This window comes from Mus caroli, chromosome X (genome assembly GCF_900094665.2).
Source record: "Mus caroli chromosome X, CAROLI_EIJ_v1.1, whole genome shotgun sequence".
NCBI lineage: Eukaryota > Metazoa > Chordata > Mammalia > Rodentia > Muridae > Mus > Mus caroli.
Genome location: NC_034589.1, coordinates 69,347,006 through 69,370,896, shown reverse-complemented (window position 1 = coordinate 69,370,896; position 23,891 = coordinate 69,347,006). Strand labels below are relative to the sequence as shown.

At 48.3% G+C, this 23,891-nt stretch overlaps 3 protein-coding genes across 3 annotated transcripts; all 3 read right to left on the bottom strand.

The window, feature by feature from the left end:
• Nucleotides 1-624: 624 nt before the first annotated feature.
• On the bottom strand, nucleotides 625-7,311 carry Fam50a (family with sequence similarity 50 member A). Its single transcript, XM_021153312.1, has 13 exons — nucleotides 7,013-7,311; nucleotides 5,502-5,586; nucleotides 5,302-5,401; nucleotides 4,713-4,858; nucleotides 3,237-3,313; nucleotides 3,040-3,106; nucleotides 2,539-2,600; nucleotides 2,298-2,374; nucleotides 1,875-1,929; nucleotides 1,646-1,694; nucleotides 1,482-1,552; nucleotides 1,242-1,352; nucleotides 625-797 (listed from the first exon to the last, which is right to left on the bottom strand). The coding sequence occupies exons 1-13, from the start codon at nucleotides 7,121-7,123 to the stop codon at nucleotides 789-791; spliced, it is 1,020 nt and encodes a 339-aa protein (XP_021008971.1). The 5' UTR covers nucleotides 7,124-7,311; the 3' UTR covers nucleotides 625-788.
• Nucleotides 7,312-8,645: 1,334 nt separating this feature from the next.
• Gdi1 (GDP dissociation inhibitor 1) lies at nucleotides 8,646-15,683 on the bottom strand. Its single transcript, XM_021153429.2, has 11 exons — nucleotides 15,285-15,683; nucleotides 14,017-14,124; nucleotides 13,758-13,857; nucleotides 13,465-13,599; nucleotides 12,842-13,040; nucleotides 12,451-12,582; nucleotides 11,531-11,630; nucleotides 10,319-10,490; nucleotides 9,920-10,064; nucleotides 9,763-9,817; nucleotides 8,646-9,668 (listed from the first exon to the last, which is right to left on the bottom strand). Exons 1-11 carry the CDS (start codon nucleotides 15,327-15,329, stop codon nucleotides 9,516-9,518), a joined length of 1,344 nt encoding a protein of 447 aa, XP_021009088.1. The 5' UTR covers nucleotides 15,330-15,683; the 3' UTR covers nucleotides 8,646-9,515.
• A 358-nt stretch (nucleotides 15,684-16,041) lies between these two features.
• On the bottom strand, nucleotides 16,042-23,688 carry Atp6ap1 (ATPase H+ transporting accessory protein 1). Its single transcript, XM_021153666.1, has 10 exons — nucleotides 23,470-23,688; nucleotides 23,042-23,168; nucleotides 20,449-20,523; nucleotides 20,002-20,195; nucleotides 19,427-19,467; nucleotides 18,771-18,856; nucleotides 18,197-18,435; nucleotides 17,468-17,515; nucleotides 17,151-17,379; nucleotides 16,042-16,940 (listed from the first exon to the last, which is right to left on the bottom strand). The coding sequence occupies exons 1-10, from the start codon at nucleotides 23,610-23,612 to the stop codon at nucleotides 16,731-16,733; spliced, it is 1,392 nt and encodes a 463-aa protein (XP_021009325.1). The 5' UTR covers nucleotides 23,613-23,688; the 3' UTR covers nucleotides 16,042-16,730.
• Nucleotides 23,689-23,891: the final 203 nt, after the last annotated feature.

Below are 23,891 nucleotides of genomic sequence, written 5' to 3'. Positions count from 1 at the left end.
GTGTGTACCATACATCTCGTAAAAATGACCAAAATATTCTATAAATTTAATTCTAAAAGTGTTTTACAGCTGAGGAGATAGCTCTGTTTGTTGATAAATATGTTTGCCTTACAAACATGAGATTATGACTTTAATCCCCAGAACCCATATTTTTAAATAACTATTTATTCATTATTAATGAATTAGTTAATTAATGAGTAAGAACACTGTAGTTGTCTTTAGACACACCGGAAGAGAGCTTTGGATCCCATTACAGATGGTTGTGAGCCACCATGTAGTTGCTGAAAATTGAACTCAGGACCTCAGGAAGAATAGTCAGTGCTCTTAACCACTAAGCCATCTCCCCAGCCACAGAATCCATATATTTTAAAGCCCAACATTGACAGTATATATGTGTAATTTCAACACTGGAGAGTTAGAGACAAGTGGCTCCATGGGGCTCACCAACCTGCCAGCCTAGTGTACTTGACAAGTACCAGGCCAGTGAAAGATCCTGTATCAAATAACAAAAAAGTTGGACAACAGAATGACAACCAGGGTTGCCTTCTTGTTTTTACATGCCTCCCTCCAACACAAATATGCTATAAAATAAAGCGCAGGTTCTTACAATGCAGGCACTCCAGCTCCAACATGTGGACTTTTTTATTGTAAAAGGGGAAATCAGTAATGCTAACTTCAGGTCAGGGAATAGCAACTTCCATCCTCAGAGTGCTCTGGCACGGCCACCTGAGCCCTGGGGACATGGAGGCACGCTGGGGAGAGCCAAGGTCATGCCCACTTTTGGATGCTCACCGGATCTGGTGTGAGGAAAAGGGGACACATAGGACAAGGAATGAAAGCCAAGAAATAAAATAAGCAGGATAGGCTAGCATATCACCCTATTCTCTATTCCCTCTCCCTCTGTTCCTCTCCCTCTCCCTCCCTCCCTCCCTCCCTCCCTCCCTCCCACTCNGTGTGTGTGTGTGTGTGTGTGTGTGTGTGTGTATCACAGGAGTCTTGCTATGTAGCCTGGGTGGCTGGAACTTGTGCTCGTCTTGCCTTAGCCTTCCTAGTGGTGGGATTACAGGTATGTGCTACCATTGTCATACTAGCTATCTCTAGTTTCCTAGCAAGATGATTGCAGGGCCACTGAGAGCCAGGATGAGTCCTACTCTCTGACTGAGTCCTAGTCCAGCAGCAGAACCACTAAGAAGAGTCTTCCCAGCACCTATCCTTCCTGCCTGTCTTCCCTGCCTCCTTACCGTGTACTTGTCCCATTTCTTTTCTGGGTCATAGGGCTCCCAGCGACTGGCAGGAAAAATGTGCTTGTTCTTCTCATACCAGCTCCTGAGCACTACTTTGCCTGCATGTGACTGAGGAATGAAGGTTGTGAGTCAGGACCATCTTACCTGACCTTGCCTTCCTGTGACTTCTCCCCAAGGTTAACCTCCCTGACAGGTTCAGGGCACCTTTGCCTGCCCAGTGCCATGGCACTGTCATACCTCATCCTTCTCCACAGTGGCATCACTGAGCAGTCGTACATCATCATGAACGTCGAAGTTGAAGAGTGGCCCTGTAGGAGAGAAGCAGTAAGCTCAAGGCCATGCTATTCTCCTTCCAATATGTTGGAGCAAGTTATAGGGTGAACTAAGATAGAATTACTCACCACTTTTTCCTCGTGCCTTGGTAACGATGAAGTCATAGAAGCTGTGATGCTAGGAGCAGAGGATGAGAAAGACCAGCTTGATAATCCTTCTGGGGTCCTATCACCCACTACTCCCCATACCTCTACCTGCAGGTATCACTGCGTTCACCAGCCCTGGAAGAGTGCACAGCAGTATGGTGACTCTCCTATGAAACCACAGAGTGCATGACCCAGGGTTGAAGGAACTCACATGGGGGATGATTAAATCCTCCTTGATGTACATGAGCTGTTCCACCCCTGCTGACCTACAGGAAAAAGAGGAGAGGATGAACAACATCAGAGTTGGCACAAGGGGCCAGGAAGTGGTGGCCACAGTAATTTAAGCCTTAAAGTTTAAGGGAGGCTGTGTAGTTTAATGAATCTGGGATGGGAGTTCCAGTGTCCTCCACTTCTGGACCATACCACCAAGGCAGGGCTCTCTCACCTATGCTTTCTACAGCAGGAAGGTAAGAAAAAAGAGCAGAGCTCTCCCTTTTGAGGAGTTTAGTGCCCAGCATTACATCTTCCCAGCTGTGGAGCTGTGGAGTCAGCAGGGTTGTCTGATACCCTGGCTGGGAAGTCAGCCTCTTCACAGATGCACAGCACAGGCACACACAGTGCACACTGTGCTCACCTGAGCTCACTGAAGTCTTTCCGCAAGATCTCTAGTGCTTTCTGTAGGAACTGCTGCATCGTGTTGCCTTTCTTCATCTGCAGAAGTAGGTATACTTCAAGTTGAGAAGGAAAAACAACAGCCCAAAGAAATACTTCCAAGAAAGCAGAGACCCACCCTGCTACCCACAGAGGTTTCCCAAGTCAAGACTGTCAGTTACTTTCCATTGAATTTAAGCCAAGGGAGGCCTTCTACTGCCTACCTTAACTGTGCGCCGGTGCCCAGAGCCATCCCAGTAACTAAAGGTGATTTCAATCTCTTCACCTACAAAGAAAAGTTGCCTTATCCAGGTGGTGGTGCAAGCCTTTAATCTCAGCATTCGAGAGGCAGAGAGAGGAGGATCTCTAAATGAAAGGCCAACCTGGTCTACAAAGTGAGTTATAGGACAGCCACAGCTACATAGAGAAACTCTGTCTCAAAAAACCAAAACGAGTTGCCTCTTGGTCTCCAGACCATAGCTTACAGTTTCCTTGGGGTATATAGGTACATACCTTTAGGTATTTGCAAGAAAACTGTTTGGGCCTTAGCCCTGTTCTCCCGCTGCCCCAACACTGGACCACACATTGGGTCTCATGTAGCCAAGGCTGGTTTCAAACTAGCCATGTAGCTAAAGATGACCTTGAACTTCAGACCCTCTTGCCTCAGTCTCCTAAGTGCTGGGTGACAGACAGGCCAAGCCACCATATGTAGCTATAGCACTCACTCTTGATTTTTTCCTGCTTGGCTTCCCACTCCTGGCGCAGCTCTTCCCGAAGCCGATTCTCCTCCTCCTAAGACAAAATGGACAAATAATGAGATTCAGGGCTGTTCTAGGTGCAGTATTAACCTAACCCTGGGCCAGAGTCTCCACCAAGTTCATGATCAACACCAAAGTCAGTACCAGGGCCAGGCAGTTTTTACCTCCCGGTCCCGGTCAGGCAAGAAGCTTGTGTCCACATCAGGGTTCTTCCCCAATTTCTTTTTCTTTGTGGTGATCTCTAAGGCAAACAAAACAAAGAACATTTTATTTTTTCAGAAAATGATTCTGTGAGTTTGGTTTTAGACATAATCACATTTATGTAGCCCTGGATGTAATTCTCTATGTAGAGCAGGGTGGGCTCAAACTCAGAGAGATCTGCCTGCCTCTGCCTCTCAAGTCCTAAAATCAGTGTACCAACATGCCTGGCCTGAAAATGATTTTGATTTAATGAACATTTATGAAGTCTCTCAGGCTCTTGGAGCTTGCTTTAAGAACTACTGACCTGTACAGCCATGGTGGCACATACCATTAGAACTAGCACTTTGAAGAATAAAGCCAGGTGGATCTAAGTTTAATCCCAGCTTGGTACACACAATGAGTGCTAGACATGCCAAAACCACAGAGAAACCCTTTCTTAGAAAGAAAACAAACAAAAAACAAAACTAACAACCTAGATAAATAATAAACATGAACTAAAACAACAACAGGAAAAATGCCAGGGCGCTGGGTATCCAGGTCCTTGCTAAGACCCCAAAATGAAATCTCCAGTTGGAAGGGGAAGATACACCAGGCTACACAGAGAAACCCTGTCTCGAAAAACAAACAAAACAAAACGACTATCTGAAAAAACAAAAACAAACCCCCAGCGATACACAGTGAGGTTGATAACCTTTCCACTAGTCTGTGCAATATAGAACAGCTCCTAAGGTGGAAGCAGGATAAGACCCTGTCTCAAAATAAATGAAGTAAACAAAACAAAACACAACACTACTTGACACATATACCCCTGAGTACTACTGAATATGTATCTAGCTAAATAAGGAGTAATGGTATTACTTCAGATACTATTGGGTTAAATGTAGTGCTAAAATGACTGTGGAAGGGAGCAGTATAGTGGTTCCCCCTGTGCTGTAGGGAAAGCAGCAATTCTGAGTGCCCTGAGCTCATCCTGACCCTGTGGCCTGGCAAGGCACAGAACAGATGTGCATGCATAGGGTTGTACTTTGGAGGCACAGGACTTCAGCAAGTGTAGATCAAATTCACCAATCACAATTAATCATTGTCCAGTGGCTGCTTGTGGTGAGCAGTTACCCTACTTGACAGTGTATTCACAAACATTCCCATGACTTCAGAAAGATTTAGCAGGCAAGGCTAGGCCAGATTATATTCTCCCCTTCTCAAGTTTATCCTATGTGCTGCAAAAAACAGCTTCTGGATCCTTTTAGACCAGGCACTAGAAGTACTGATAACTTCTCACACTGGTGGCTCCTATAAAGGGGCTATTGGCCTAGCTCTGACTCAGTCTCATGCTGACTGAGGCTAAAATTAAAAAAAAAAAAAAAGAGTGTGCTGCTTCTTTGCTGGCCCAAATGTCAGCACAAATGCCAGAAGAGAGCTCTGGTGGGCTGTACCCTCACCTTCCCTCTCCAGTTCCTCCTCGTACATAGCCATCTCTTCCTCCTCTTCAACTCCCTCCTCCTCTTCCTCCAAGGTGAAGGACAGGCTGGAGATCTTCCGCTTGGCCTCCTTCTTGCGCTCCTTCTCTCGAAGCTTCTCTAGTTTCCTACCAAGGCATGGGTAGCCATCATGCCCCATGTTCCTGCCCTGAGGCCCCTTCCCTGAGCCAGAGCCACTGTGTGCCTAGCATGGGGTCCACCCAGCACAGGCTGGATCTCCGAAGCACCCTAGTCACTTCAAGCTCAAGGGCAGGACTCTGTGACACATCAAGCACGGGGCAGAAAGGAATGGGGACAATGCAGGCTGTTCAGGCACCCAGTAAAAAGAAAGGGCTCAGAAAGGACTCACCACCTTTACAGAGGAACAGAAAGAAAGATAAACCTGGAAAGTGAGAACCAGTGTGGAGCTCAATAGATACCACAACTGCTCCCAAAGCAGGAAATGGGTTCTCCCTATGGAATGGGAATGGAACAGCCTGACCCACCCCCAGGAGTTCCCAAGCGCTAAGCTGCACTGTGAGGGGAGAGCTGCTGAGAATGGGGAACCCACAGCTGTAGCTCCTTTGACTGCTCCTTTTTTGCCAGCTGTTTCTCTCGCTCCTTCACCAGTGCCTCCTGTTTGGCCTTCATGTCATTCAGAGTCACAAGACCTGTGAGGCAAGAAGACATGGGAAGAAAGGCTAGTCACCCAGGGCCAGCAAAAGAGTGACACCTGGGACTAAAAAAAGGTGGAACATGTGTCCTGCTCACCCACAGTACTGGACTTGAGCTCTGCTTCCACAGCATCATAGTGTGCAGAGAATTTCTTGTCAATGTTCGATTTCATTATGTTCTCCTGCAGAGGAGGGACATATCTATCAGTGAAGGCCATCTACCACTCCATTATGGAAGTGACAGAGTAGCTGTGGGTCCTAGACCATAGTTCAAAATTTGTGCCTTAACATGCTATGACATGATCTTAGAAAAGAAAGACACCCTCCCTTCCTTTTCTGACTGGAAGGGTCCACAAAATTGGGAAGGCTAAAGGAACCAAAGGAGGTCCTTTTCTTGGCATCCCTGAACTGCTCTGGCCCCCTCTTCAGGTCTCCTGCTGGGGACCAGCACCCCCTCAGTAGTCTGTAGCCACCACCCTACTCACCTTCAGCCTTTTTCCTACCCAGCCTTTAAGCTGAAGCTCCTGAGACCCAAGCCATGGGATTTCAGGAAGAGATAAATGGGGGGAAAAAAAAGAGGGATCAAAATGTCCAGACCCTGGAATTCTCCTTTTTGGCCCAGGATGCTGTCAGCAGCTCTCTGGAAGGCCACTGTTCTTCAGCTTGGCCCCATATTAATAAGTGCCCTGTAGGTACTCTGAAGAGATCTCCAAATGAGTAGCCAGCAGAGACAAACTTCCAGATGCCAATGAGGCCAGAGCTGGAGGACTAGGTGTCTATACAAGCATAGCAGAGGGTGGACAATACTTCCATCTGGCCGGGCATGGTGGCACAAGCCTTTAATCCCAGCACTTGGGAAGCAGAGGCAGGCAGATTTCTGAGTTCGAGGCCAGCCTGGTCTACAGAGTGAGTTCCAGGACAGCCAGGACTACACAGAGAAACCCTGTCTCGAAAAACAAACAAACAAACAAAAAAAAAAAACCAAAACAAAACAAAGCCAAAACCAAAACTAACCAAACAAACAAAAAAACAAAACAAAACAAAAAAACTTCCATCTGAAGACTGGTTTGGGCGTTTGTCTTCTCACTTCCCCAGATAGGGCCTGCTCTCACCTGAAGAGCTAAGACCCTGCTCTTCTCAGGAGTCTTGCCCAAAGGATCAAGCTGTGGTCAGCTTGGTATCACGCTTCTGAATGCAGTGACCACTCACTAAACAAACCCTGGGGGAAACTCTAGTACTCTGTAAATGAGTGAGACTCAGTGGCATACCCCTGTGCCTCTCCACAGGAAATGAGGTCTTCCCAATAAGCATTGGAAGGCTGGAAACATGAATTACGGAGCTCTGTACTCAGGAGTGCCAGGGAGTCTCACCCAACATCAGTGTGCTCCCAATCTCTGACATGGACCAACACTGAGCCCATTTTATAGATTAGACTGTCTGGGCTGACTTCTGTTACTAGAGATGCACAGCAAGTCTCGCCACCAACGCGGGGCCCGCCCTCCGGGCACTCATTGCCCGCTGTTGAGGTCTCCCAGAGACAAGTGGCAAGAGACCGCCAGGGGGTCCGCGCGGAGCGCAAGCTCTGAGGTGCCCCCGCCTGGCCCACACCTCTGCAATCCTCTGCTTCATCTGCTCCATTTGCTCACGCTGCTTCTCCCTCTTCTTCATTAGGTGCATGGCGCGTCCCGCCTCGCTTGCAGCGCCCTTGTACTGGGCCATGGTAGCGGCAGCGGTTTCAGCGAAGGCAGTGGCGGTTTCAGCGGAGGCAGCGGCGGCGGCGGTGGTGGCGGCGGCGGCGGCGGCGGCGGTGGTGGTGGCGGCGGCGACGACAGCGGCAACAGTGACTTTTGCTTGGAGAAGTCGTGGAGACGACGGCGACGACAGTGGCGGCGGCAATTTAGTCAGCTGATGTGTGACGTCAGCCACCAGGGAACGTGCGGACGCAGGCCCTGCCCTACGCCCGCGGCTCTGACACGTGATCGCACATCGCCCCGCCTCAAAAGAGGCCGGCCGAGTTCATCCCACACCCGTTGCGAAATCACCAGTCCTTTCTGCTGGCTCCTTGTGACATGGAGTTGGGTCCTCTAGCTTCCTGTACACCCTCAAACTTAAATGCTATCTTAAGCTGGCCCTCCATTCCTCCTAACTTCTTTCTGTTAGTCCCAAGGCTGAGGGCGCTGCTCCCGACTTGGCTGATGGAACTCTGAGCCATGTCTCAGTCAGGTGTACCCCTTCCCGCGGAGGCTGTTTTTCCTCCTGCTTGGTCACACACTGACACAATTTGGTTGCTTGGATTTTTTTTTTTCCCGAGACAGGGTTTCTCTGTGTAGCTCTGACTGTCCTGGAACTCACTCTGTAGACCAGGCTGGCCTCAAACTCAGAAATTAGCCTGTCTCTGCCTCCCAAGTGCTTGCTTTAAAGGTGTGCGCCACCCCTGCCCGGCTGAATTTTTTTTAACTATCATTCAAGGCTAGGTCCAGGTCCCTTTGCTTCCCCAGGACTGAGACTCCTGATACCTTCTCCTCAAAAATTTGTGGAGCCCGGCGTGGTGGCGCACGCCTTTAATCCCAGCACTCGGGAGGCAGAGGCAGGAGGATTTCTGAGTTCGAGGCCAGCCTGGTCTACAAAATGAGTTCCAGGACAGCCAGGGCTATACAGAGAAACCCTGTCTCGAAAAACCAAAAAAAAAAAAAAATTGTGTGAGGCAGAGGAGATGGCTCAGGCAATGGTGAGTAGTGGATATTCTTCCAGAGGACCCAGAATCGATCCCCAGCATTCAAATAGCTCACAACTGACTCTAACTCCAATTCCTGGAGATACTGGCTTCTGCAGGCAGCAGATGTGCAAGTTGTGCACACCCACCTAGGCAAAATAGCCATACACATAAAAATTTAAATGTGTTTGTTTACATGTGTGTGCACAAGCCACTGAACATGTGCAGAGGTCATATTGTGGAATCAGTTTTCTCCTTCCACATTTACATGGGCTCCAAAGATCAAACTCAGGGTCACATGGAAAATATCTTTATGCATTGAACCATCTCACCTATGCTATTCTGCTTCGGAGAGGTCAGTATAGCCTTGAACCCAAAACCTGCACATCTGACTTGTGATTTAGAAACCACTAGTAAATGATGACCCATCCGACACCAGATGACCTACTTCACCTGCCTTGATCCCAAAGCTAAATTGCCCCAGTCCTGCAAAACAACCTTAAAGCAAAGAACCTAAAGACCCAGACGTAAGTTTCAACAGTTTTATTGGGAGGTTTTTGTTTTCTGTGAAATATACTAGAGCTTGGGGAAGGGGACACATTCACTTTGCAAGGTAAGGGTTTCCCACCACTAAAGGAAAAGGCATGGGGCAGGGTACACTGGGGTTTGGATCCACTTTCCTACCTCCTTCTGCTTTGCTCACATTACTTTTTCTCAGTGAACACAACACAAAAGAAATTCAAAACAGATCAACCTCCAGAGGGGGTCACACCTAAATCTTCTCCCATCCCAGGCTTTGCCAGCACTGGGAGAGGCCAGGACAGCTCACTCTACAGCCCTAGGCTGCACAGAAAGGCTGAGGGCTTAGACAATTACTCCAAAGTTAATAAATTAGAATAAATTATAAGGAGGAGGAGGAGGAGGAGGAATGCAATTTTGTGCTGGGAGGGTCCCTTCTCTCCAACACCTAAGAGTTGGGGGAGGAGATGGGGTATCTCCAAAGGCCACTACATTTGGGACTAAGAGCAGTGGGGGTGGGGGTCAGCTTTTCCTCCACTCCTTCCCAAACAGCAAAATTGGGGGTGCGCGAACGCACACACGCATGCACACACGCATACACACGCATACACACACACACACACACGCACAAAGTTCTCTTTCCCTAGAACAAGGACAGACCAAGAAAGAGGATACTATCCAACTCCCATCTCCCAAACCATCACTAAGGTTAAGGATATGGTCAGTGAATAAAATCAATAAGGTGGGTGATTGGAATGTGGTAGGGGAAGCAGAAGATGCTGGAAACAAGGATGCCTAGCCATACCATCTCCCCTGCCCTAGAGAAGGACATACAAGTTGGGGAGAGGGGAACAGGGGCTGGAGGAGGGGAGTCAGCAATCACTGATCAGCTTCTCCAAAGACATCATTCTGTTTGCGCTTCATGTTCTCAAAATCAAAGGCAGAACCAGCCATGCGTTTGTAGATATCTTTGATGTCATTGCAGGTTGTCTCAAAGTGTGTGGTAGCATCATAGGAGCAGGAACAGAACACCTGTAAATAGGCAGAACCCCAGGGCTCACGGAAGTCAGGCAGAGGATCTTGGATAGACAGCAAGAACCAAGGGTGACTGGGACAGCATTTTTACCTGACTCTCTGAACCATCATCAATGGGCTCATATAAATCACTGATAGCCACAAACCTAAGGGGAAAATGGAAGAAAAGAGAGAAGAGAAAATCTCATAATGGGCCTTGCCCATTCCTAATCCCCAGCCTCCCCATAAAGTTTCGTTCAGCCTCTCACTTCTGGTCAATGGGTTCCAACAGCTCCAATGCAGGTTCAACTTCCTTCTCTGGTTCTGCAGTCTCTACAGTGGTGCTGGCAATGGCGATGTATTTGCCCTGTGCAGCCACGTTGTGTGCATAGGAGATCATGCACACATAGATGTCTGACCATGGGAAGCCAATTGGTTAACATGTACCACAGGAAAATGGCCACACAAAAAAGTAGTTCCTAGGGGCTAGACAGGAATCTGGCCCACACGCCCCTGCTCCCAACCCAACATGTAAACAGCATTCGAACTGTCATTTTCATGAACAAGGTAAGAGCCCAAGCCATCCAATCCACAGATATTTTGTAACAAAATGTCACAAGAATCCCTAAGATTTCCTGTGAGAAGAAATGCATAACAGCCTGGCCTACCTGACTTCCTGTTGACCTGGTTCTGAGGGATGATAATTTGGCAGGAATTGGCATCATTGGTATTCTTGATGGGGTGGCTGAGGATACAGATGATGCGAATAACCTGGCCAGCCTTTTGCACACGGTCTGGGATGTAACTGGGATCACAGATCAGCTGCTTGCAGCGGGCCACCTGTGAAGGTACCAGAAGGTTTTATACCTGTTGGAAAGTAAAGCCAGGCAGCTCTGAGCTGTCATCACTGCACTGTCCCTCCTGTATGTAGTACATAACCCTTTCTTTGAAGCTCAGAGAGATCAGCCCTCACATACAGGGCTAGGTGACCCTACTACTAAAACACAATGATCACAAAAATGGGCTTTTTTTTTTCTGTTGCTGGAGTTTTTATTTGAGACTGTTTGGCCCAAACTAATCTCAAACTCAGGATCTTCTTCTAGCAGCAGCCTCAATTCTCATGCCCCACCACACCAGGCTGAAGGATGGTTGGGGGGAGGCGGGTAGGCATGTTATCTCAGTTGGTAGAGTGCCTGCCTATCATGCATAAAGCCCCAGGTTAGATTCCCAGCAATGCATAAACCAGGTATCTTGACACACACCTGCAATCCAGCATCAAGAAGGTGGAAGCACAAGGATTAAAAGTTCATCCTCAGCTACATGCAATATCTGAAGCCAGCCTGGGATACAGGGCACCCTTTCCAAAAGAATACTTTCAGGACTACAAACCATGTGACTTCTGAAGGATACTTCCCGATTGATTTACATTCATCTGCCTTGGCTCCCAAGTACTGGAAAACAGCGGCGTGCCATTACACCTGGCATTTTGAAGGGTATTTCTTTTTTTTTTTTTTTAAGATTTATTTATTATATGTAAGTACACTGTAGCTGTCTTCAGACACTCCAGAAGAGGGCGCCAGATCTCGTTACGGATGGCTGTTAGCCACCATGTGGTTGCTGGGATTTGAACTCTGGACCTTCGGAAGAGCAGTCGGGTGCTCTTACCCACTGAGCCATCTCACCAGCCCTGAAGGGTATTTCTTGCCAACAGGAATAACTATGTAGAATTTCCTTGACCACCCAGTCCCTAGCTGTAAGGTTCTTTCTCAGGGTTAGGCAGCAGCAAACTCACCAGTACTAAGGCTCCCTAAAAACATAGCCCTGAAAAAGACCAAATCTTACCCAAACCATGGTAATACAAATGTATATGGCAGGCTTACCTCTCCCTCAGATTTTACACCCACCACCTTGCCATTTTCCATGATGATGTCATCCACTGGTTTGTTCAGCATGTATGTTCCCCCATAGATGGCACTCAATCTGTAGTAAGGAAAATGACAAGGGAGTCTTCTCAGGAGAATGGTGACCAATTCTACTCTACTCTCCCCACCCCACCAGTGGGGTAAAGAAACTACACAGGTAGACAGAGTTCAATTCCAACTGTTTCAGGTGTCTCTCCCATAAATTTGGGCCCATTTTTGGCATATTCCTTCTTCTCTGGGTGTTTCCATCCATAATATTCTGTTCTGCAAATGGGTCAATGGAAGGTAGCATGAAGGAGTAGCTCCACATAGAAATGGCCCAGGAGTCAAGAATAAAGAACTGTCAGTAAAAGAGCCAGCCCCCAGGGAAGCCCAGACTCAAGGTTCTGGGGTCCTAGACTTAGACCTGGTACTACCAAGAGCTAAGGGAAACTATGTTCATGGTGACCTAGTCCTTTACTTTGTATTTCATCTATTTTTTAAATAAATTTTTTATATTTATTTATTCATATGTGCGTGTGTTTTATTTACATGTATGTCTGTATAGCACATGTATGCCTGATGCTTGTGGAGGCCAAATGAAGGTTTTAGATTCCCTAAAACTGGAGTTATTGGTGGTTGTGAACTACCATGTATGTTCACGTTGGAACTGAACCTGGATCCTCGGTATAAACAAGTGCTCTTATCTGCTGAGCCATTTCTCCAGCCTCTACTCTGCTTTTTAATGCACTAGGGCAGTGCCCCCATTACCCAGGGATGGAATAATATACATGAAAAGTAGATGGGGAAGTAGGAGATGTCTCAAAAATATTCAAGGTAATTTCCATTCTTGGCCTTAGTCTTACTAGTAATACTATCCGAAAAAGACAGATCCTCACCTGGCAAAGCCCTGCGGCAGCTCACCCAGGCCATATAGTGGGTATAAATAGGGGCTCTTGCCATATCGGGCCAGGGACTCGCTGTACAACTTGATGCGGTTAATAGTCTCAAGACATGGCTGATCCAGGTAGCTGGGGAACAAGAGCCAAGGAAGATGCTTTGGCAGCAGCACCCTTGTTCACCTACAAAGACACCAGCCAGCCTTCCCACCACCCTTTGTGACCTGGCAAAGATGTGGGTCAAATGGAGAGGGATTGAAATGGAACAGGTGAGTCTGGAACTGAGCACAAGAGACATGCAGGGTGGGCAGTAGGTACAATAGGCAGGTGTGGGGAGGGCAAGGTGTGAGCCAGAGAAGGGGCTCCCATCACCAGCCAGCTTTCCCCTCACTCATCAGTGCGGTAGAGCGCCAAGGCATGGCCAGTGAAATCAATGACATCTTGACCCAGGTCAAACTTCCGGTAGACATCACGCATGCTGGTGTTCTGGGGATCAACACCCTCAAAGGTTTTGGGGTCATTCTCATCAAAGTTTGCCACAAACACCAAAAATTTTCGGAAGCGTCGTTTTTCAAACATGCCCATCAGATCTGAAAGAAAGGCATTGAGAAGACCCTTTGTATTACTGGGACATAGAACTCCTCTTTCCACCAGAGCAAGCCAAGAAAGTTGGTGTACTGGCTCCCACCAACACTCTGTCATGTAACACTACCCCACCCTTCTTGATCTCAACTTCCTTTTTGTAGGAAGAAACCCTTCTAGTTCCACTTAGGGATGCTACAGGGGCAAGTAGGCCCTTTGACACAAAGGAATCCTCTTCTGTGAACTTCCTTTCTGGCAGCTTGCCAGGATGGGTAGCACTGTCCAATAAATACACTATAAAGTAAGGGTCCTCTAGGACTACACCGAGCTAAGATTAGGTTCAGGCAAAGATGAGCCTTTTGCCTAACTGTCCTGAAAATAGTCTGTCTCATCCAGCCCCATTATTCTCTGGTTAAGGAGACTCATACTCACTAGAAGCCAAGGCCTCAGTTTCGGTGGATGGCACTTTGTAGATCTTGCCCCCCTTATATACAAAGCTGCCCTCTACCACCTTGAAGTCCAGATATCGAGTCACTTCTGTATATAGTAGCATCTTTACCAGCTGACCTGTGTCCAGAGGAAATAAGGGACATTGATGTGTTTTCCTTCAAAAACTCTCAGTAGTCTGACTGACCATATTCTTGAGATTGACCAATCTCTCCTCACTCCGTCTTCCCACTCACCACCCCCAAATCCATATACAGCATCTTTTTAATCTCTCTCACCATTGGCCATGAGGAATTTGGGGATCAAGTCAACATTCCAGTCTCGGCCCCGGCCCATTGATTCAGGGGGCCCTTCCAGCATCTGAAAGCGCTTATATAGCTGTAAGCAGGACAGGAAAGAAAGAAAAATGTCAAGGACCTGCCCCTCTTTCCCACTCTCCTGCCCAGTACCTGAGAATTACTTTGCCCCCTTATACCTATGTGGAAGACTAACAAGGGATCTGGGTCTAAGCCCAGGTCTAAGAATAAGAAATCTTACCTCCTCCAGGGGTGTGATGGAAGAGCTCTCACCCCCATAGTAGGGGTTTCGGTCCATGTGCAACACCTTCTTTCCATTCACAGACATGATGCCAGACAGGATGCATTCCTGGGGAAGGAGTGGCATTTGCAGCTATACCCCATAACCCTCCAACTTGCTTCATGCCCACCACAAATTTTATAATGCGGCTCTTTTCAGTGCCTAAAACTGGGGGAGGTGAAGATGGCTTCATATGATGTTTCCTTTACAACCCTGCTGAGTAAACTACTGGAGCATTAAAGGAGGTTCGGGGGGGGGGGGGGGCAGAGCTTTCAGCTTCCAAGTCTTCCAGCATCAACAAGCCAAGAGAAGTATCTACTTCTCTGAGCCCACAAAAAGACAAGACAATGAGTCTACAAGAAGAACCAATTCAAAGGACCTTTGAAAGAGAAGGCCAAGTCCTTGAAATCCCAGGCCCCACCCTGCTCCTCCTTCAAAGGGCAGGAGCCCCTGACTCTCTTCTGGCCCTATCCACTGGTCTAGACTCAGGGTTCAAACTAAAAAGATTTAGGCAGGGTTGGGGGGGGGCAGGGGCGGGGGCGGGGAAGAGACAAACACCCTCACCAGTCAGTCACTAACCCAAGGACAAAGGCTGAGGATATATATATTCAGTCTGAGATCTCCATGGGAAACCAAGTTGGGGCAGAGGTAACGTGGTCACTACCCCCCACCACACACACACACACACACACACACACACACACACACTCCTGCTGTTTCTGGAACATTCCATGGGTTTCCTATCCCATCCCAAAAAGCAGAAAAGCATGATGAGGGCCCACCCTTGAAAAGTCCCCATACCCATCTTCATATTCCATCCCCTAGTTTGATCACAAGATGGTAAGGGATGCTAATCAAGGCCTTGGAGCAGGTGATGAGTTCAGGCGCAGGGTGGGGGCTGGGTGCAATGGTTCCACTGTGTGTGTGTGTGGGGGGGTGAGTTTTCCACCTCGGTGATAAAGATAGGGAAGATGAGGGGTCTGGGGTTAAGAACTAGGGTGCAGGAACACAGGACAAAGTGGGGCCCTCTACAGAGAATTGGGAACTGGCATCGACATCCTAGGGTGAAGTAGTGGGGTTGGGCATGGGGTTGGTTTTCCCAGGGCTGGAGCCAGGAACGCAATGATGGGAGGACGGATCGGATACCGGACTCTGCATCAATGCGGGATGGAGTGGGGTGGGGAGGGATGGCATGATGCAGGGCTATGAGAACCTGAAGTGGCACTTACGGTAAGACCTGTCCCCAGCACAATCACATCGTATTCCTCATCCATGATCAGGCCTTGGTACCAGCGTCTGCTCTGCTCCTCCTCCTCCTTCACCACAGCAGCCGCTACCACTGCCTCTACTATTGCTGCTTCCGCTACTGCCGCTGCTGCTGCTGCCTCTGCCGCTGCTTCTGTCACCGCCGCCGCACTGAACCAAAGATGGCGTCTGTCGGTTGTCTCCTGATCCCTACGCAGCGTTAATGAGTCCCTCTCTCTCCTCTGGCCCCGCCCCGCCCAACCAAAGTCATCATTTCCTTGTTTTCTGGGAGGGCTTCTGGCACCTGGGTCTCAGCACCAGAATGACTGCAGGCGTTAACGGGGCTCTTCATGAGCCCAGAAAAATACGGGGCGGGGCAGGCCGGCAGCAGGTGCTGAGTCCTCCGAAAGATCCTTGCGCGGGAGCCGCGCGCGCCCCGCCCCGCCCCGCGCGCTCCCGTACCGCCCCCTGGGAGAAACACAAGGCATGGAAGCCCTGCTGTGTGTTGTTGCAACTGGCAGTAGTGGAGAGAGCTACCATTGTCAGGATTCCTCCCAAGGCCAGGAAAAGTAACAAGCCTCTACTCTAAGTAGGTTTATTAAGAGTATCAGCTTACTGAAGACCCTCCCACCCTTCCTCTCTCACCTCTTGCCTGACTGGACTACATCTGAGCACTTCTTCCCTTCAGTCAAGAAAAAAAATCTACTGTCCAGTGCAGAAATGAGTGACACGAAGCCCAACACAAGGCAACACGTATTTATTTTATTAGGAAGGAAACAACAGAGCAACCCCCACACACACACCTCCCCGGCCTCTAGACAGGCAGTCTTTATGGTATTAATCCAGAAACCCAGTGAGCACAGTTTGTTCACCAATCCTCGTGGTGGTTTCTTCCTTCTCAGGCCACAGAAATAAACCCCAGTGTACCACTCACTCTTAACACATCACCCCTCCCCCCCAAAAAAACATAACAGCTAAGCTGGACAGACAGTCAAGTAGTCTTTCCACACCTCTCAAATTCAAGGAACCTCAAGTTCATGGCTGTTGCTGGAAGCTCCATAAAGCTTGGGGAGTGAGCATTTACTACACAAAAGCACTATAAACAGCAAGGAATAATAGCAGAGGGGCAAGAATAAATAAGGAGAGAGGGGAAAGGGGAGACCCTAGAATTAAGGTCCCTTCCCCCCTTGATGATGAAGCCTGGAAGATTTATCTAATATCTATGTAGAATACACTTTGTTGGTAGAGATGGGGGATAGCCACAGGGGAGTCCCTCTCCAGGTTAAAGAGGAAGCAAGAGAGACTGAGGGTGGCGTATGTAGGGTTCATGCTATAGTAGGAAGAGGACAAACCTTTCCATCCACTGTGTCACAAAACAGAAACATGACAACCTAGACACCAATACTCCCTCAATTCCTCTCAGGTATATGTCACACAATCTGGGTCAAAGTGATGGTGGGGCCCTTGTGGTCATCAAAGCGATCCATGGTCTTTAGGCTGAGTATCATGTGCAAACCATAGGTGAATATGAAAAGCATGAAGAGGGTGGTGAGCAGACCCATCCAGATGCCCGGAGAGAAGAAACCAGCACAGTCGCTAGCATAGGAGAACTGTTCACCAGTCACATTGAAGGCCTGGATCTAGGAGACACATAGACATGGATCAGATGGTTCCACAAGGTTCCACAGACAGCAAGAGCTGGGATTCTGGAATCAATGAATAGTCTATCCCTTCAGAGACTGCACAGGGCTGGAACTCTCAGCTACATGCTCAAACCATACTGAGATTCTCTGGGCCCTTCTTCCCTCCCCTTACTGCCACCAGCTTGGGGCCCATCACCCTTTCAATACCTGGAAGTTATGAAGAGTCATCTGCCAGAGTGAGGGCACGTTGGTCACAAGGAGATTGCCTTTCTTGCTCACACTGCTGACGTACTCACAGTGGAAAGAATAGATGCTAGGTCCTGTGACTTGGGAAACATTGAAATGGGCAACAGAGCCATTGCTGTGGATTTCAAGTCGTTCCATGGCAAACCAATATCGGGCAGACACTGGGTAGAAGCGACTAGCCAGAATGAACCTGGGAGGTAGGGGATGCAGAGATCTCAGATGAACAGAATAAAGTGAAGACACGCCAGCCCTGACAAACTTCAGCCAACAGAACTTACTTGAATGTCACTGTTGCACCAAAGAGTGGCTCATAGGTCAGTGAAAGCCTATGGAACAAGGCAGAGGAGTACTGTCAGGCTCTAGAAGGACCTTAAGAAGGTCCTCATCAGGTTGGCTCCAACCTAAGCTGCCCTAGATCCATCCTTATAGTCACCTGCCAATATAGTGTCCCCATTTACCATATGGGAAAAGTAAGGCTCCAGTCATAACCAAATCAGGAGCAGTTGTGAAGCAATTAGGTTTCACATCTCCAACTTAGGATTCCTTCCTCTAGTTCTGAGTCCCCTAGGCCTCCTTCTTGGGGTTATTCATCTGCCTGCTGAGGTTTCAAGGGTAGGAAACCTAGGACTGGTTTTAACAGTTGGTTTGATATTTGCCTACATGCAGTCCCAGGGGTTGGGTTCAAAGACGGGCCAGGATCCCAAGGGACTATGTGGTAGTAAAAGCTCAGGACCCAACAACCAATGCCTAAAGAAACATGAGAAGGCCAAACTCTTAAGAGGCTCCCTCACCAGTAACCTCCCAGCAATATCACCCTGTGATACTGTGACATCTATCTCCTTGGTGACCATACCACACAAAGACCTTCTTCACCCCAAACGTGTGTGTGTGTGTGTGTGTGTGTGTGTGTACACATAATCCCACATCCTTGTCCTGTACTGAGCTCACAGTGACAGGAAGACCATACGTGATAGGATAGCCCTTCCTTCTCTTCCTACAACCCTTACATGGCAAAGGAGTCATTCCAGAAGGAGCCGGTCAAGTTAAGATTCTCCACACCAAAGGTAAGGGAGGTCAAGTCTTTCCACTCGTCTTTGTATGCCACAGAGAAGTTTTGTGCCCAAAACAGGATCCTTGGGGCAGTGTCATTGTAACTCACAGGAGGATGGATCGCAGGTGATGCCACCTGAGTCTGAAGCAGCTGGCGACCTAGACCTCCAGCCACCATGGTTATATCACGGGCCACCTGTAGAAACATCCAACAAGCCTTCTCTCAACAGCCCTAAAAACAAAACCTAATCCACTGGATTGGTATTCCTTCCCCACTGGGTACCCTGTATACCATCTGAAAGTCCCCAGACCTGATATTCCATCTCCCTAACGATCACACTGCCCAAAGTGGCTCACAAGCAAAATGAAAAAAGGCACCATGGATAGAGGAAGCAATCCTCTGTCCATTAATCCCCCAAACTGAAGGCTCCTGAGTGATCCTGCCTGTGACATACCCCTTCATCTCTAGTCACACTCACCACATTGCCTCACACCCCCATTCCCCAGGGCCCCTGCTAGAAGAGTACATACTCTAGAAGGGCGGACTGCAGTAAGAGCTGCGGTGTAAGGGACATCTTCAGACTTGAGTGTGCTCAATACCTGTCCGATGACCTCATCTGAAGAGTGAAAGAGAACAAAAAGCCAAGTCACCAGGTAGCTTGCTTAGAGAAATACTACCCATTGTCTGCTTCAGAGACCTTCTAGACTATGAGAATTCAGTGCTGTTAGTTTCCACTGAGGACCTCTAAAAAACAGGCATTTCTCCTTCTACATACTCTGCCAGTCTCTCTGGGGACAATTGTAGCTCTCTGATGGCAAGCTAAACCTAAGTAAACAGAACAAATAGTGACACAGAGAACTCCAAATCTACACAGCAGATGGGACTGTCCTTTACCACAAAGAAGTACTTTGCATAATGTTACTGGTCTATTAAATACAGCGATTCGTTGTACTTGTACAAAAATTAGATTTTGGGGCTCTTGCACAGGAGGTCATAAGGCACTTGGATATCTCTGTCAGGTGGAGCTGACTACAGAAGAACATGGCCAAGCAGCCAGCCACGATGTACTTGCTCAGCTGTCAGCCACTCTGAGAAACGGGGACAACCTTGTGGTAAGGAGAAACCAGTTCTATTTTCCTGGCCCAAGGGCAAAATGGAGAAATAAATTTTCCAGTAGCACACTCACCGTTACCTGTGAGGACCTCCTTGGGCGCCATCAGACCGGAGCTATGGATAAAAAAAGTGAGAGGCCCACAGGTTGCTCTGCTCTCAAATCCAAATAGCTTGCCTGGAGCAGTTCTCTGAAACTCACTACCTTTCTCTCAGCCCTTCCAACATTTCCCTTCCTACTAGCCCCCTGTGGATTTCATCTGCTGCTCTGTCATGCAGAGGCTTAGCTCAGCAACAGCTATCCCCACCTCCACACCTCTATTTGCTTCAGTACCCCTGCCTGAAATCCTATTCCCCTTTCCCCTATTTGCAACTATGTCTACAGTCCTATAAAGTGGGCATTAGTGGTAACAAAGTTTTCTCATTTCTGGAGGCCCAATAGGCCTAACTCAGTGGTGAATACTTGTAAGTCACAACCTGACAGGAGGTCCTATCTGTCACTTCTTGGCATAAAAGGAACTTTCTGTAAGAGTCCCAAGGTAGTGAACAGGGGAATACTGTCATCTTTGATTGAACTCTGCCACCAACAGATCCCAGGATCTTACCCCTATCTGAGGTGCAAGGCTGGAAGCCATGCCACCTAGGCTGTACCTGGCTGTGTAGGGCAGACGGATGAGCAGCAGGGCAGGAAGGCTGGCATTGAGCTTCAGCTCCTTTAAGGTAGCTAGATCCACATGCAAGGGACTAGCCCCAAGCTTCTCCTGTAGGTAGGTGGTCAGAGTGCTGATTGCATACCAGTCCACAGCAGGAAGCACCAGTGAGGAGGGGGCCAAGTCCAGGGCATTCTGATGGTAGAGAAGATGTAGAAGGCAAAGTGAGCCAGGGATCAGTGGACCTTATAATAACCACTAAAACCTCACCTGGAAAGCCACACCCCACAGGGACTGGATCCCACAATGAGTCAGAAAGTAAATGTCCCACATCTCCAAGCCTTGACAGTCACATCCCAAGCCCTCTACCCTCAAAGCCTCTAGTCCTCTCTCTGGGAGAGAACACAGAATGTATTGTCTTTCCTTTTGGCTGTGAGCAGACCCTTACCTCCAGGTTAGAAAAGGCACTGTCCTGCTTATTTCCAAACACACCACCGTATGCTGTGAAATCCTCAATGCTTAGCTAAAAGGGAAGCAGAAGAGATGTCCTAGGAGGCTGGGCAAGGAACAAAGACCAAGGGCCAGGACATGGAGGGGAGATTCTCCGGGCTAAGAAAAGAGTGAACCATCAGGACTTGTGGTGGTGAGTGGAAGGCTTACTCTTTTCTCCCAGCACTCTGAGGGCATGATGACAAGAAGGTGATCATAGGGTTGAGAGATTTATGCACAGCTGGTTTGTGATAACCTACAAAACAAGGGTCAGGCAGCAAGAAGAGCTGGGGAGGAAGAGGGAAGTTAGAGAAGAGGAAGAGGACAGCAAAGAACAATTACTATATGCCTCCAAAGAGGGAAGTACAAGTCAGAGCAAATGAACCTCTATACAGTTTGGGCAGGATCCTTTTCAAAGGAAGAAGTCCATGCCCCACCATTGTTGTTAAGAATGAGGGGAGACACGCCTTTAATCCCAGCACTTGGGAGGCAGAGGCAGGCGGATTTCTGAGTTCGAGGCCAGCCTGGTCTACAGAGTGAGTTCCAGGACAGCCCAGGGCTATACAGAGAAACCCTGTCTCGAAACAACAACAACAACAAAAAAAAAGAGTGAGGGGAGAGTAAGATATTAGAACAAAATGGGGGAAGCAGATTTCGGAGTTCTCAGGACCCTGGCAATGCCAATCTCATGCCCTTCTCTCTACATCTAAAAGTGTTTTCACTCCTCCTTCCCTCAACCCCCAGCTAGCTTCCTCTGGCTTCTCCCAGTTAGGCCCAGAGGCAATCTTAACCAGCTTCCCTAAACTCATTATGTTTAGTATACATAAGCCCAGTCTCCTTTCCTATGTTCCTCTCCTATATTCTGTGCTACATATGCAAGGCTTGCCTATCTTCCTACCAACCTTTCCCCTTGTGGCCTTTCCTCCATCTCTAGGTGACCTAGCAGATCATCTCCTAACCTTTCAATCACATACTAGGCTCCAGTCTCACAAGCAGCCCCTAGAACTGAATAAGAACACTCCCTTGCCCAGGGCCCTTACACCTGCAGTTCTCCTGCCAGTAATGTCCTGCCTCAAAAGTCACATGACTCCTTCCTGCCAATAAGATGTTATCTCCAGAGACCCTGCCTGATCTCACTGTTACCTAAAACAGTGTCCTTATTGTGTTGTCTTAGCCTGCTCCCTTCTCTAGACTAAAAAGACTGGAATCATAAACATGTACCAACTTAGCTCTCAGCCACTTGCCTTCCAAACACATAGCAAGCACTCCACCATTGTCAGAAAAGGGAAATGCCCTAAGATTGAGAGACTGTGGCGAGATGACTTATGTAGAATACTTCTCTCAGACTCCTGATATAGGTGGATATCTTCATTTTGCACTTATAGAAAGGTATGGTTAACAAAGATTATTTCATGCGCTCAAAGGCTGAAAAATGATAGGACTGAGTTCTGGTCTGACCTGTTATTTACCATCTTCTGAAAGGACTATCAACCAGCACAATTACTACCACCAACAGACACAGGAACTGAAGGAAAGCACGGACAGAAAGAGTCAGTCAGGCTACTATGGAGGAAGGGACAAGCAGAGACTTGACATCCTCTTGAACAATAATCTTATGCTACATTAGAACCTTCTCATAGTTCATACTCCTGCTCTAGGTGCAGACATCTGGAGTGAAAGGAAAATAGAATGCTGGCTCAGCACAAAACTGAAGGACAGCTCTGATACCCTCAGGCTGGAAGTAGTGTATTATGCAATTCACAATTCAGCAATTCATTTTACCTCTTCAACATTACTTTCCTTAGCAGTTAAAACAAGATAATGATATCAGTTGAATAGAGTGCACATACCAGGCTAAATAAGAGGTCATTTTCCAGTTATTCCTATTACGATTGTGACAGTTAAAAATTACAACACTGCCAACCATTAGCTATTATATATACATATATATATATACACACACATATATATACATATATGTATATATGTATATATGTGTATATATATATATATATATATATATATATATATGAATGAAACGAAACCTTGGGCAAGTCACTGATCTTATCCCAAATTGAGTCTTCTCATCTGTGAAACTGAGTAGTTATTCCCACCACACTACAGGACATCGGAAAGTAGTGCTTTAGTACTAGGTAGGTATCTGGTCTTTAATCCCTTGCTTCTTTTTTTTTTTTTTTTTTTTTTCGAGACAGGATTTCTCTGTGTAGTCCTGGCTGTCCTGGAACTCACTCTGTAGACCAGGCTGGCCTCAAACTCAGAAATCCGCCTGCCTCTGCCTCCCAAGTGCTGGGATTGAAGGCGTGTGCCACCACTGCCCAGTTAATCCCTTGCTTCCTTAAATCAAGTCCCTGCTGTTTCTGTGGGTCTACTGTTCCCACTGAAGATTCTCCTACATATCTTCCCAAAAATCTAGCCACACCTGCCTACAGGTGGAAGGAGGTCACTACAGCTTCACCTATGGAACGGGCAGTAGGGGTGGGGTGGGGTGAGCTTCCCTTGGACAAAGACATAGCAAGCTACAGCAGACTCACCTTGTCCTGTAGGAACAGCAGTACATTACGGGGGCCCAGCTCCAGGGCAGGGTCTAAGTAGGTAGAAAGCTGCATATCGCTGGTGATATGACCCTCATGTGTGTCGGCCACAGGAGCCCACAGATTCCTGGAAGTGGACAGAATAGGGACTGTCAGACATGACTTCGTTGCTGGAGATCCTAACCCTATCGGCTCCCGGCTTCACGTGCGAGGCCCTGAGATCTGAAGGCTCGCCGTCATGAAGCGAGTTCCTGAATAAAAGACAGTCTCCATCTGGGCCTAGAAGCCTCTGGCCAAGGACAGCCCAGGAGTTCAGCAAAGGCGACTCATCCACCGCGGCGCACCGCATGGCACTCCCGAACCCAACCTGGCCCGATTCAACTCAGCCAAGCCGGCCAGCCCGACCAGGCCTGCCCCTGCCCGCTCACCGGTCACTCGACCACAGTACCAGTGGCACCTGCTGCTCCGTGGCCACTGCTGCTGCCACTGCCACCAACGACAGAGACAGCCACATGACTGGAGCCCGCCCTGTCCCCATCCGTATCCGAGATACCACTGTTGCCGCCATCATAGCCTCAGCTTTCAGTGAGTGCCTGGGCCTCTGAGGCCACTGCAGATCAGATGACCAGCACCTCCGCCCAAGCCCCGCCCTCTACGATCTGGGAGGGGCCCTCTCACATACTCGTCTGTGATTGGGCCAAGAGAGTGGCACTCATGACCACTCCTTTTCACTGGTTGGCTGTACGTGTTTCCAGTCGCGCACGCTCCTTCTGAGAAAGGAGGCGGGATCGAGCGCTACAGGCTGCTACTTGGTTCAGCCAGTAGCGCTGGGTTGATTCTACAGCGCCCT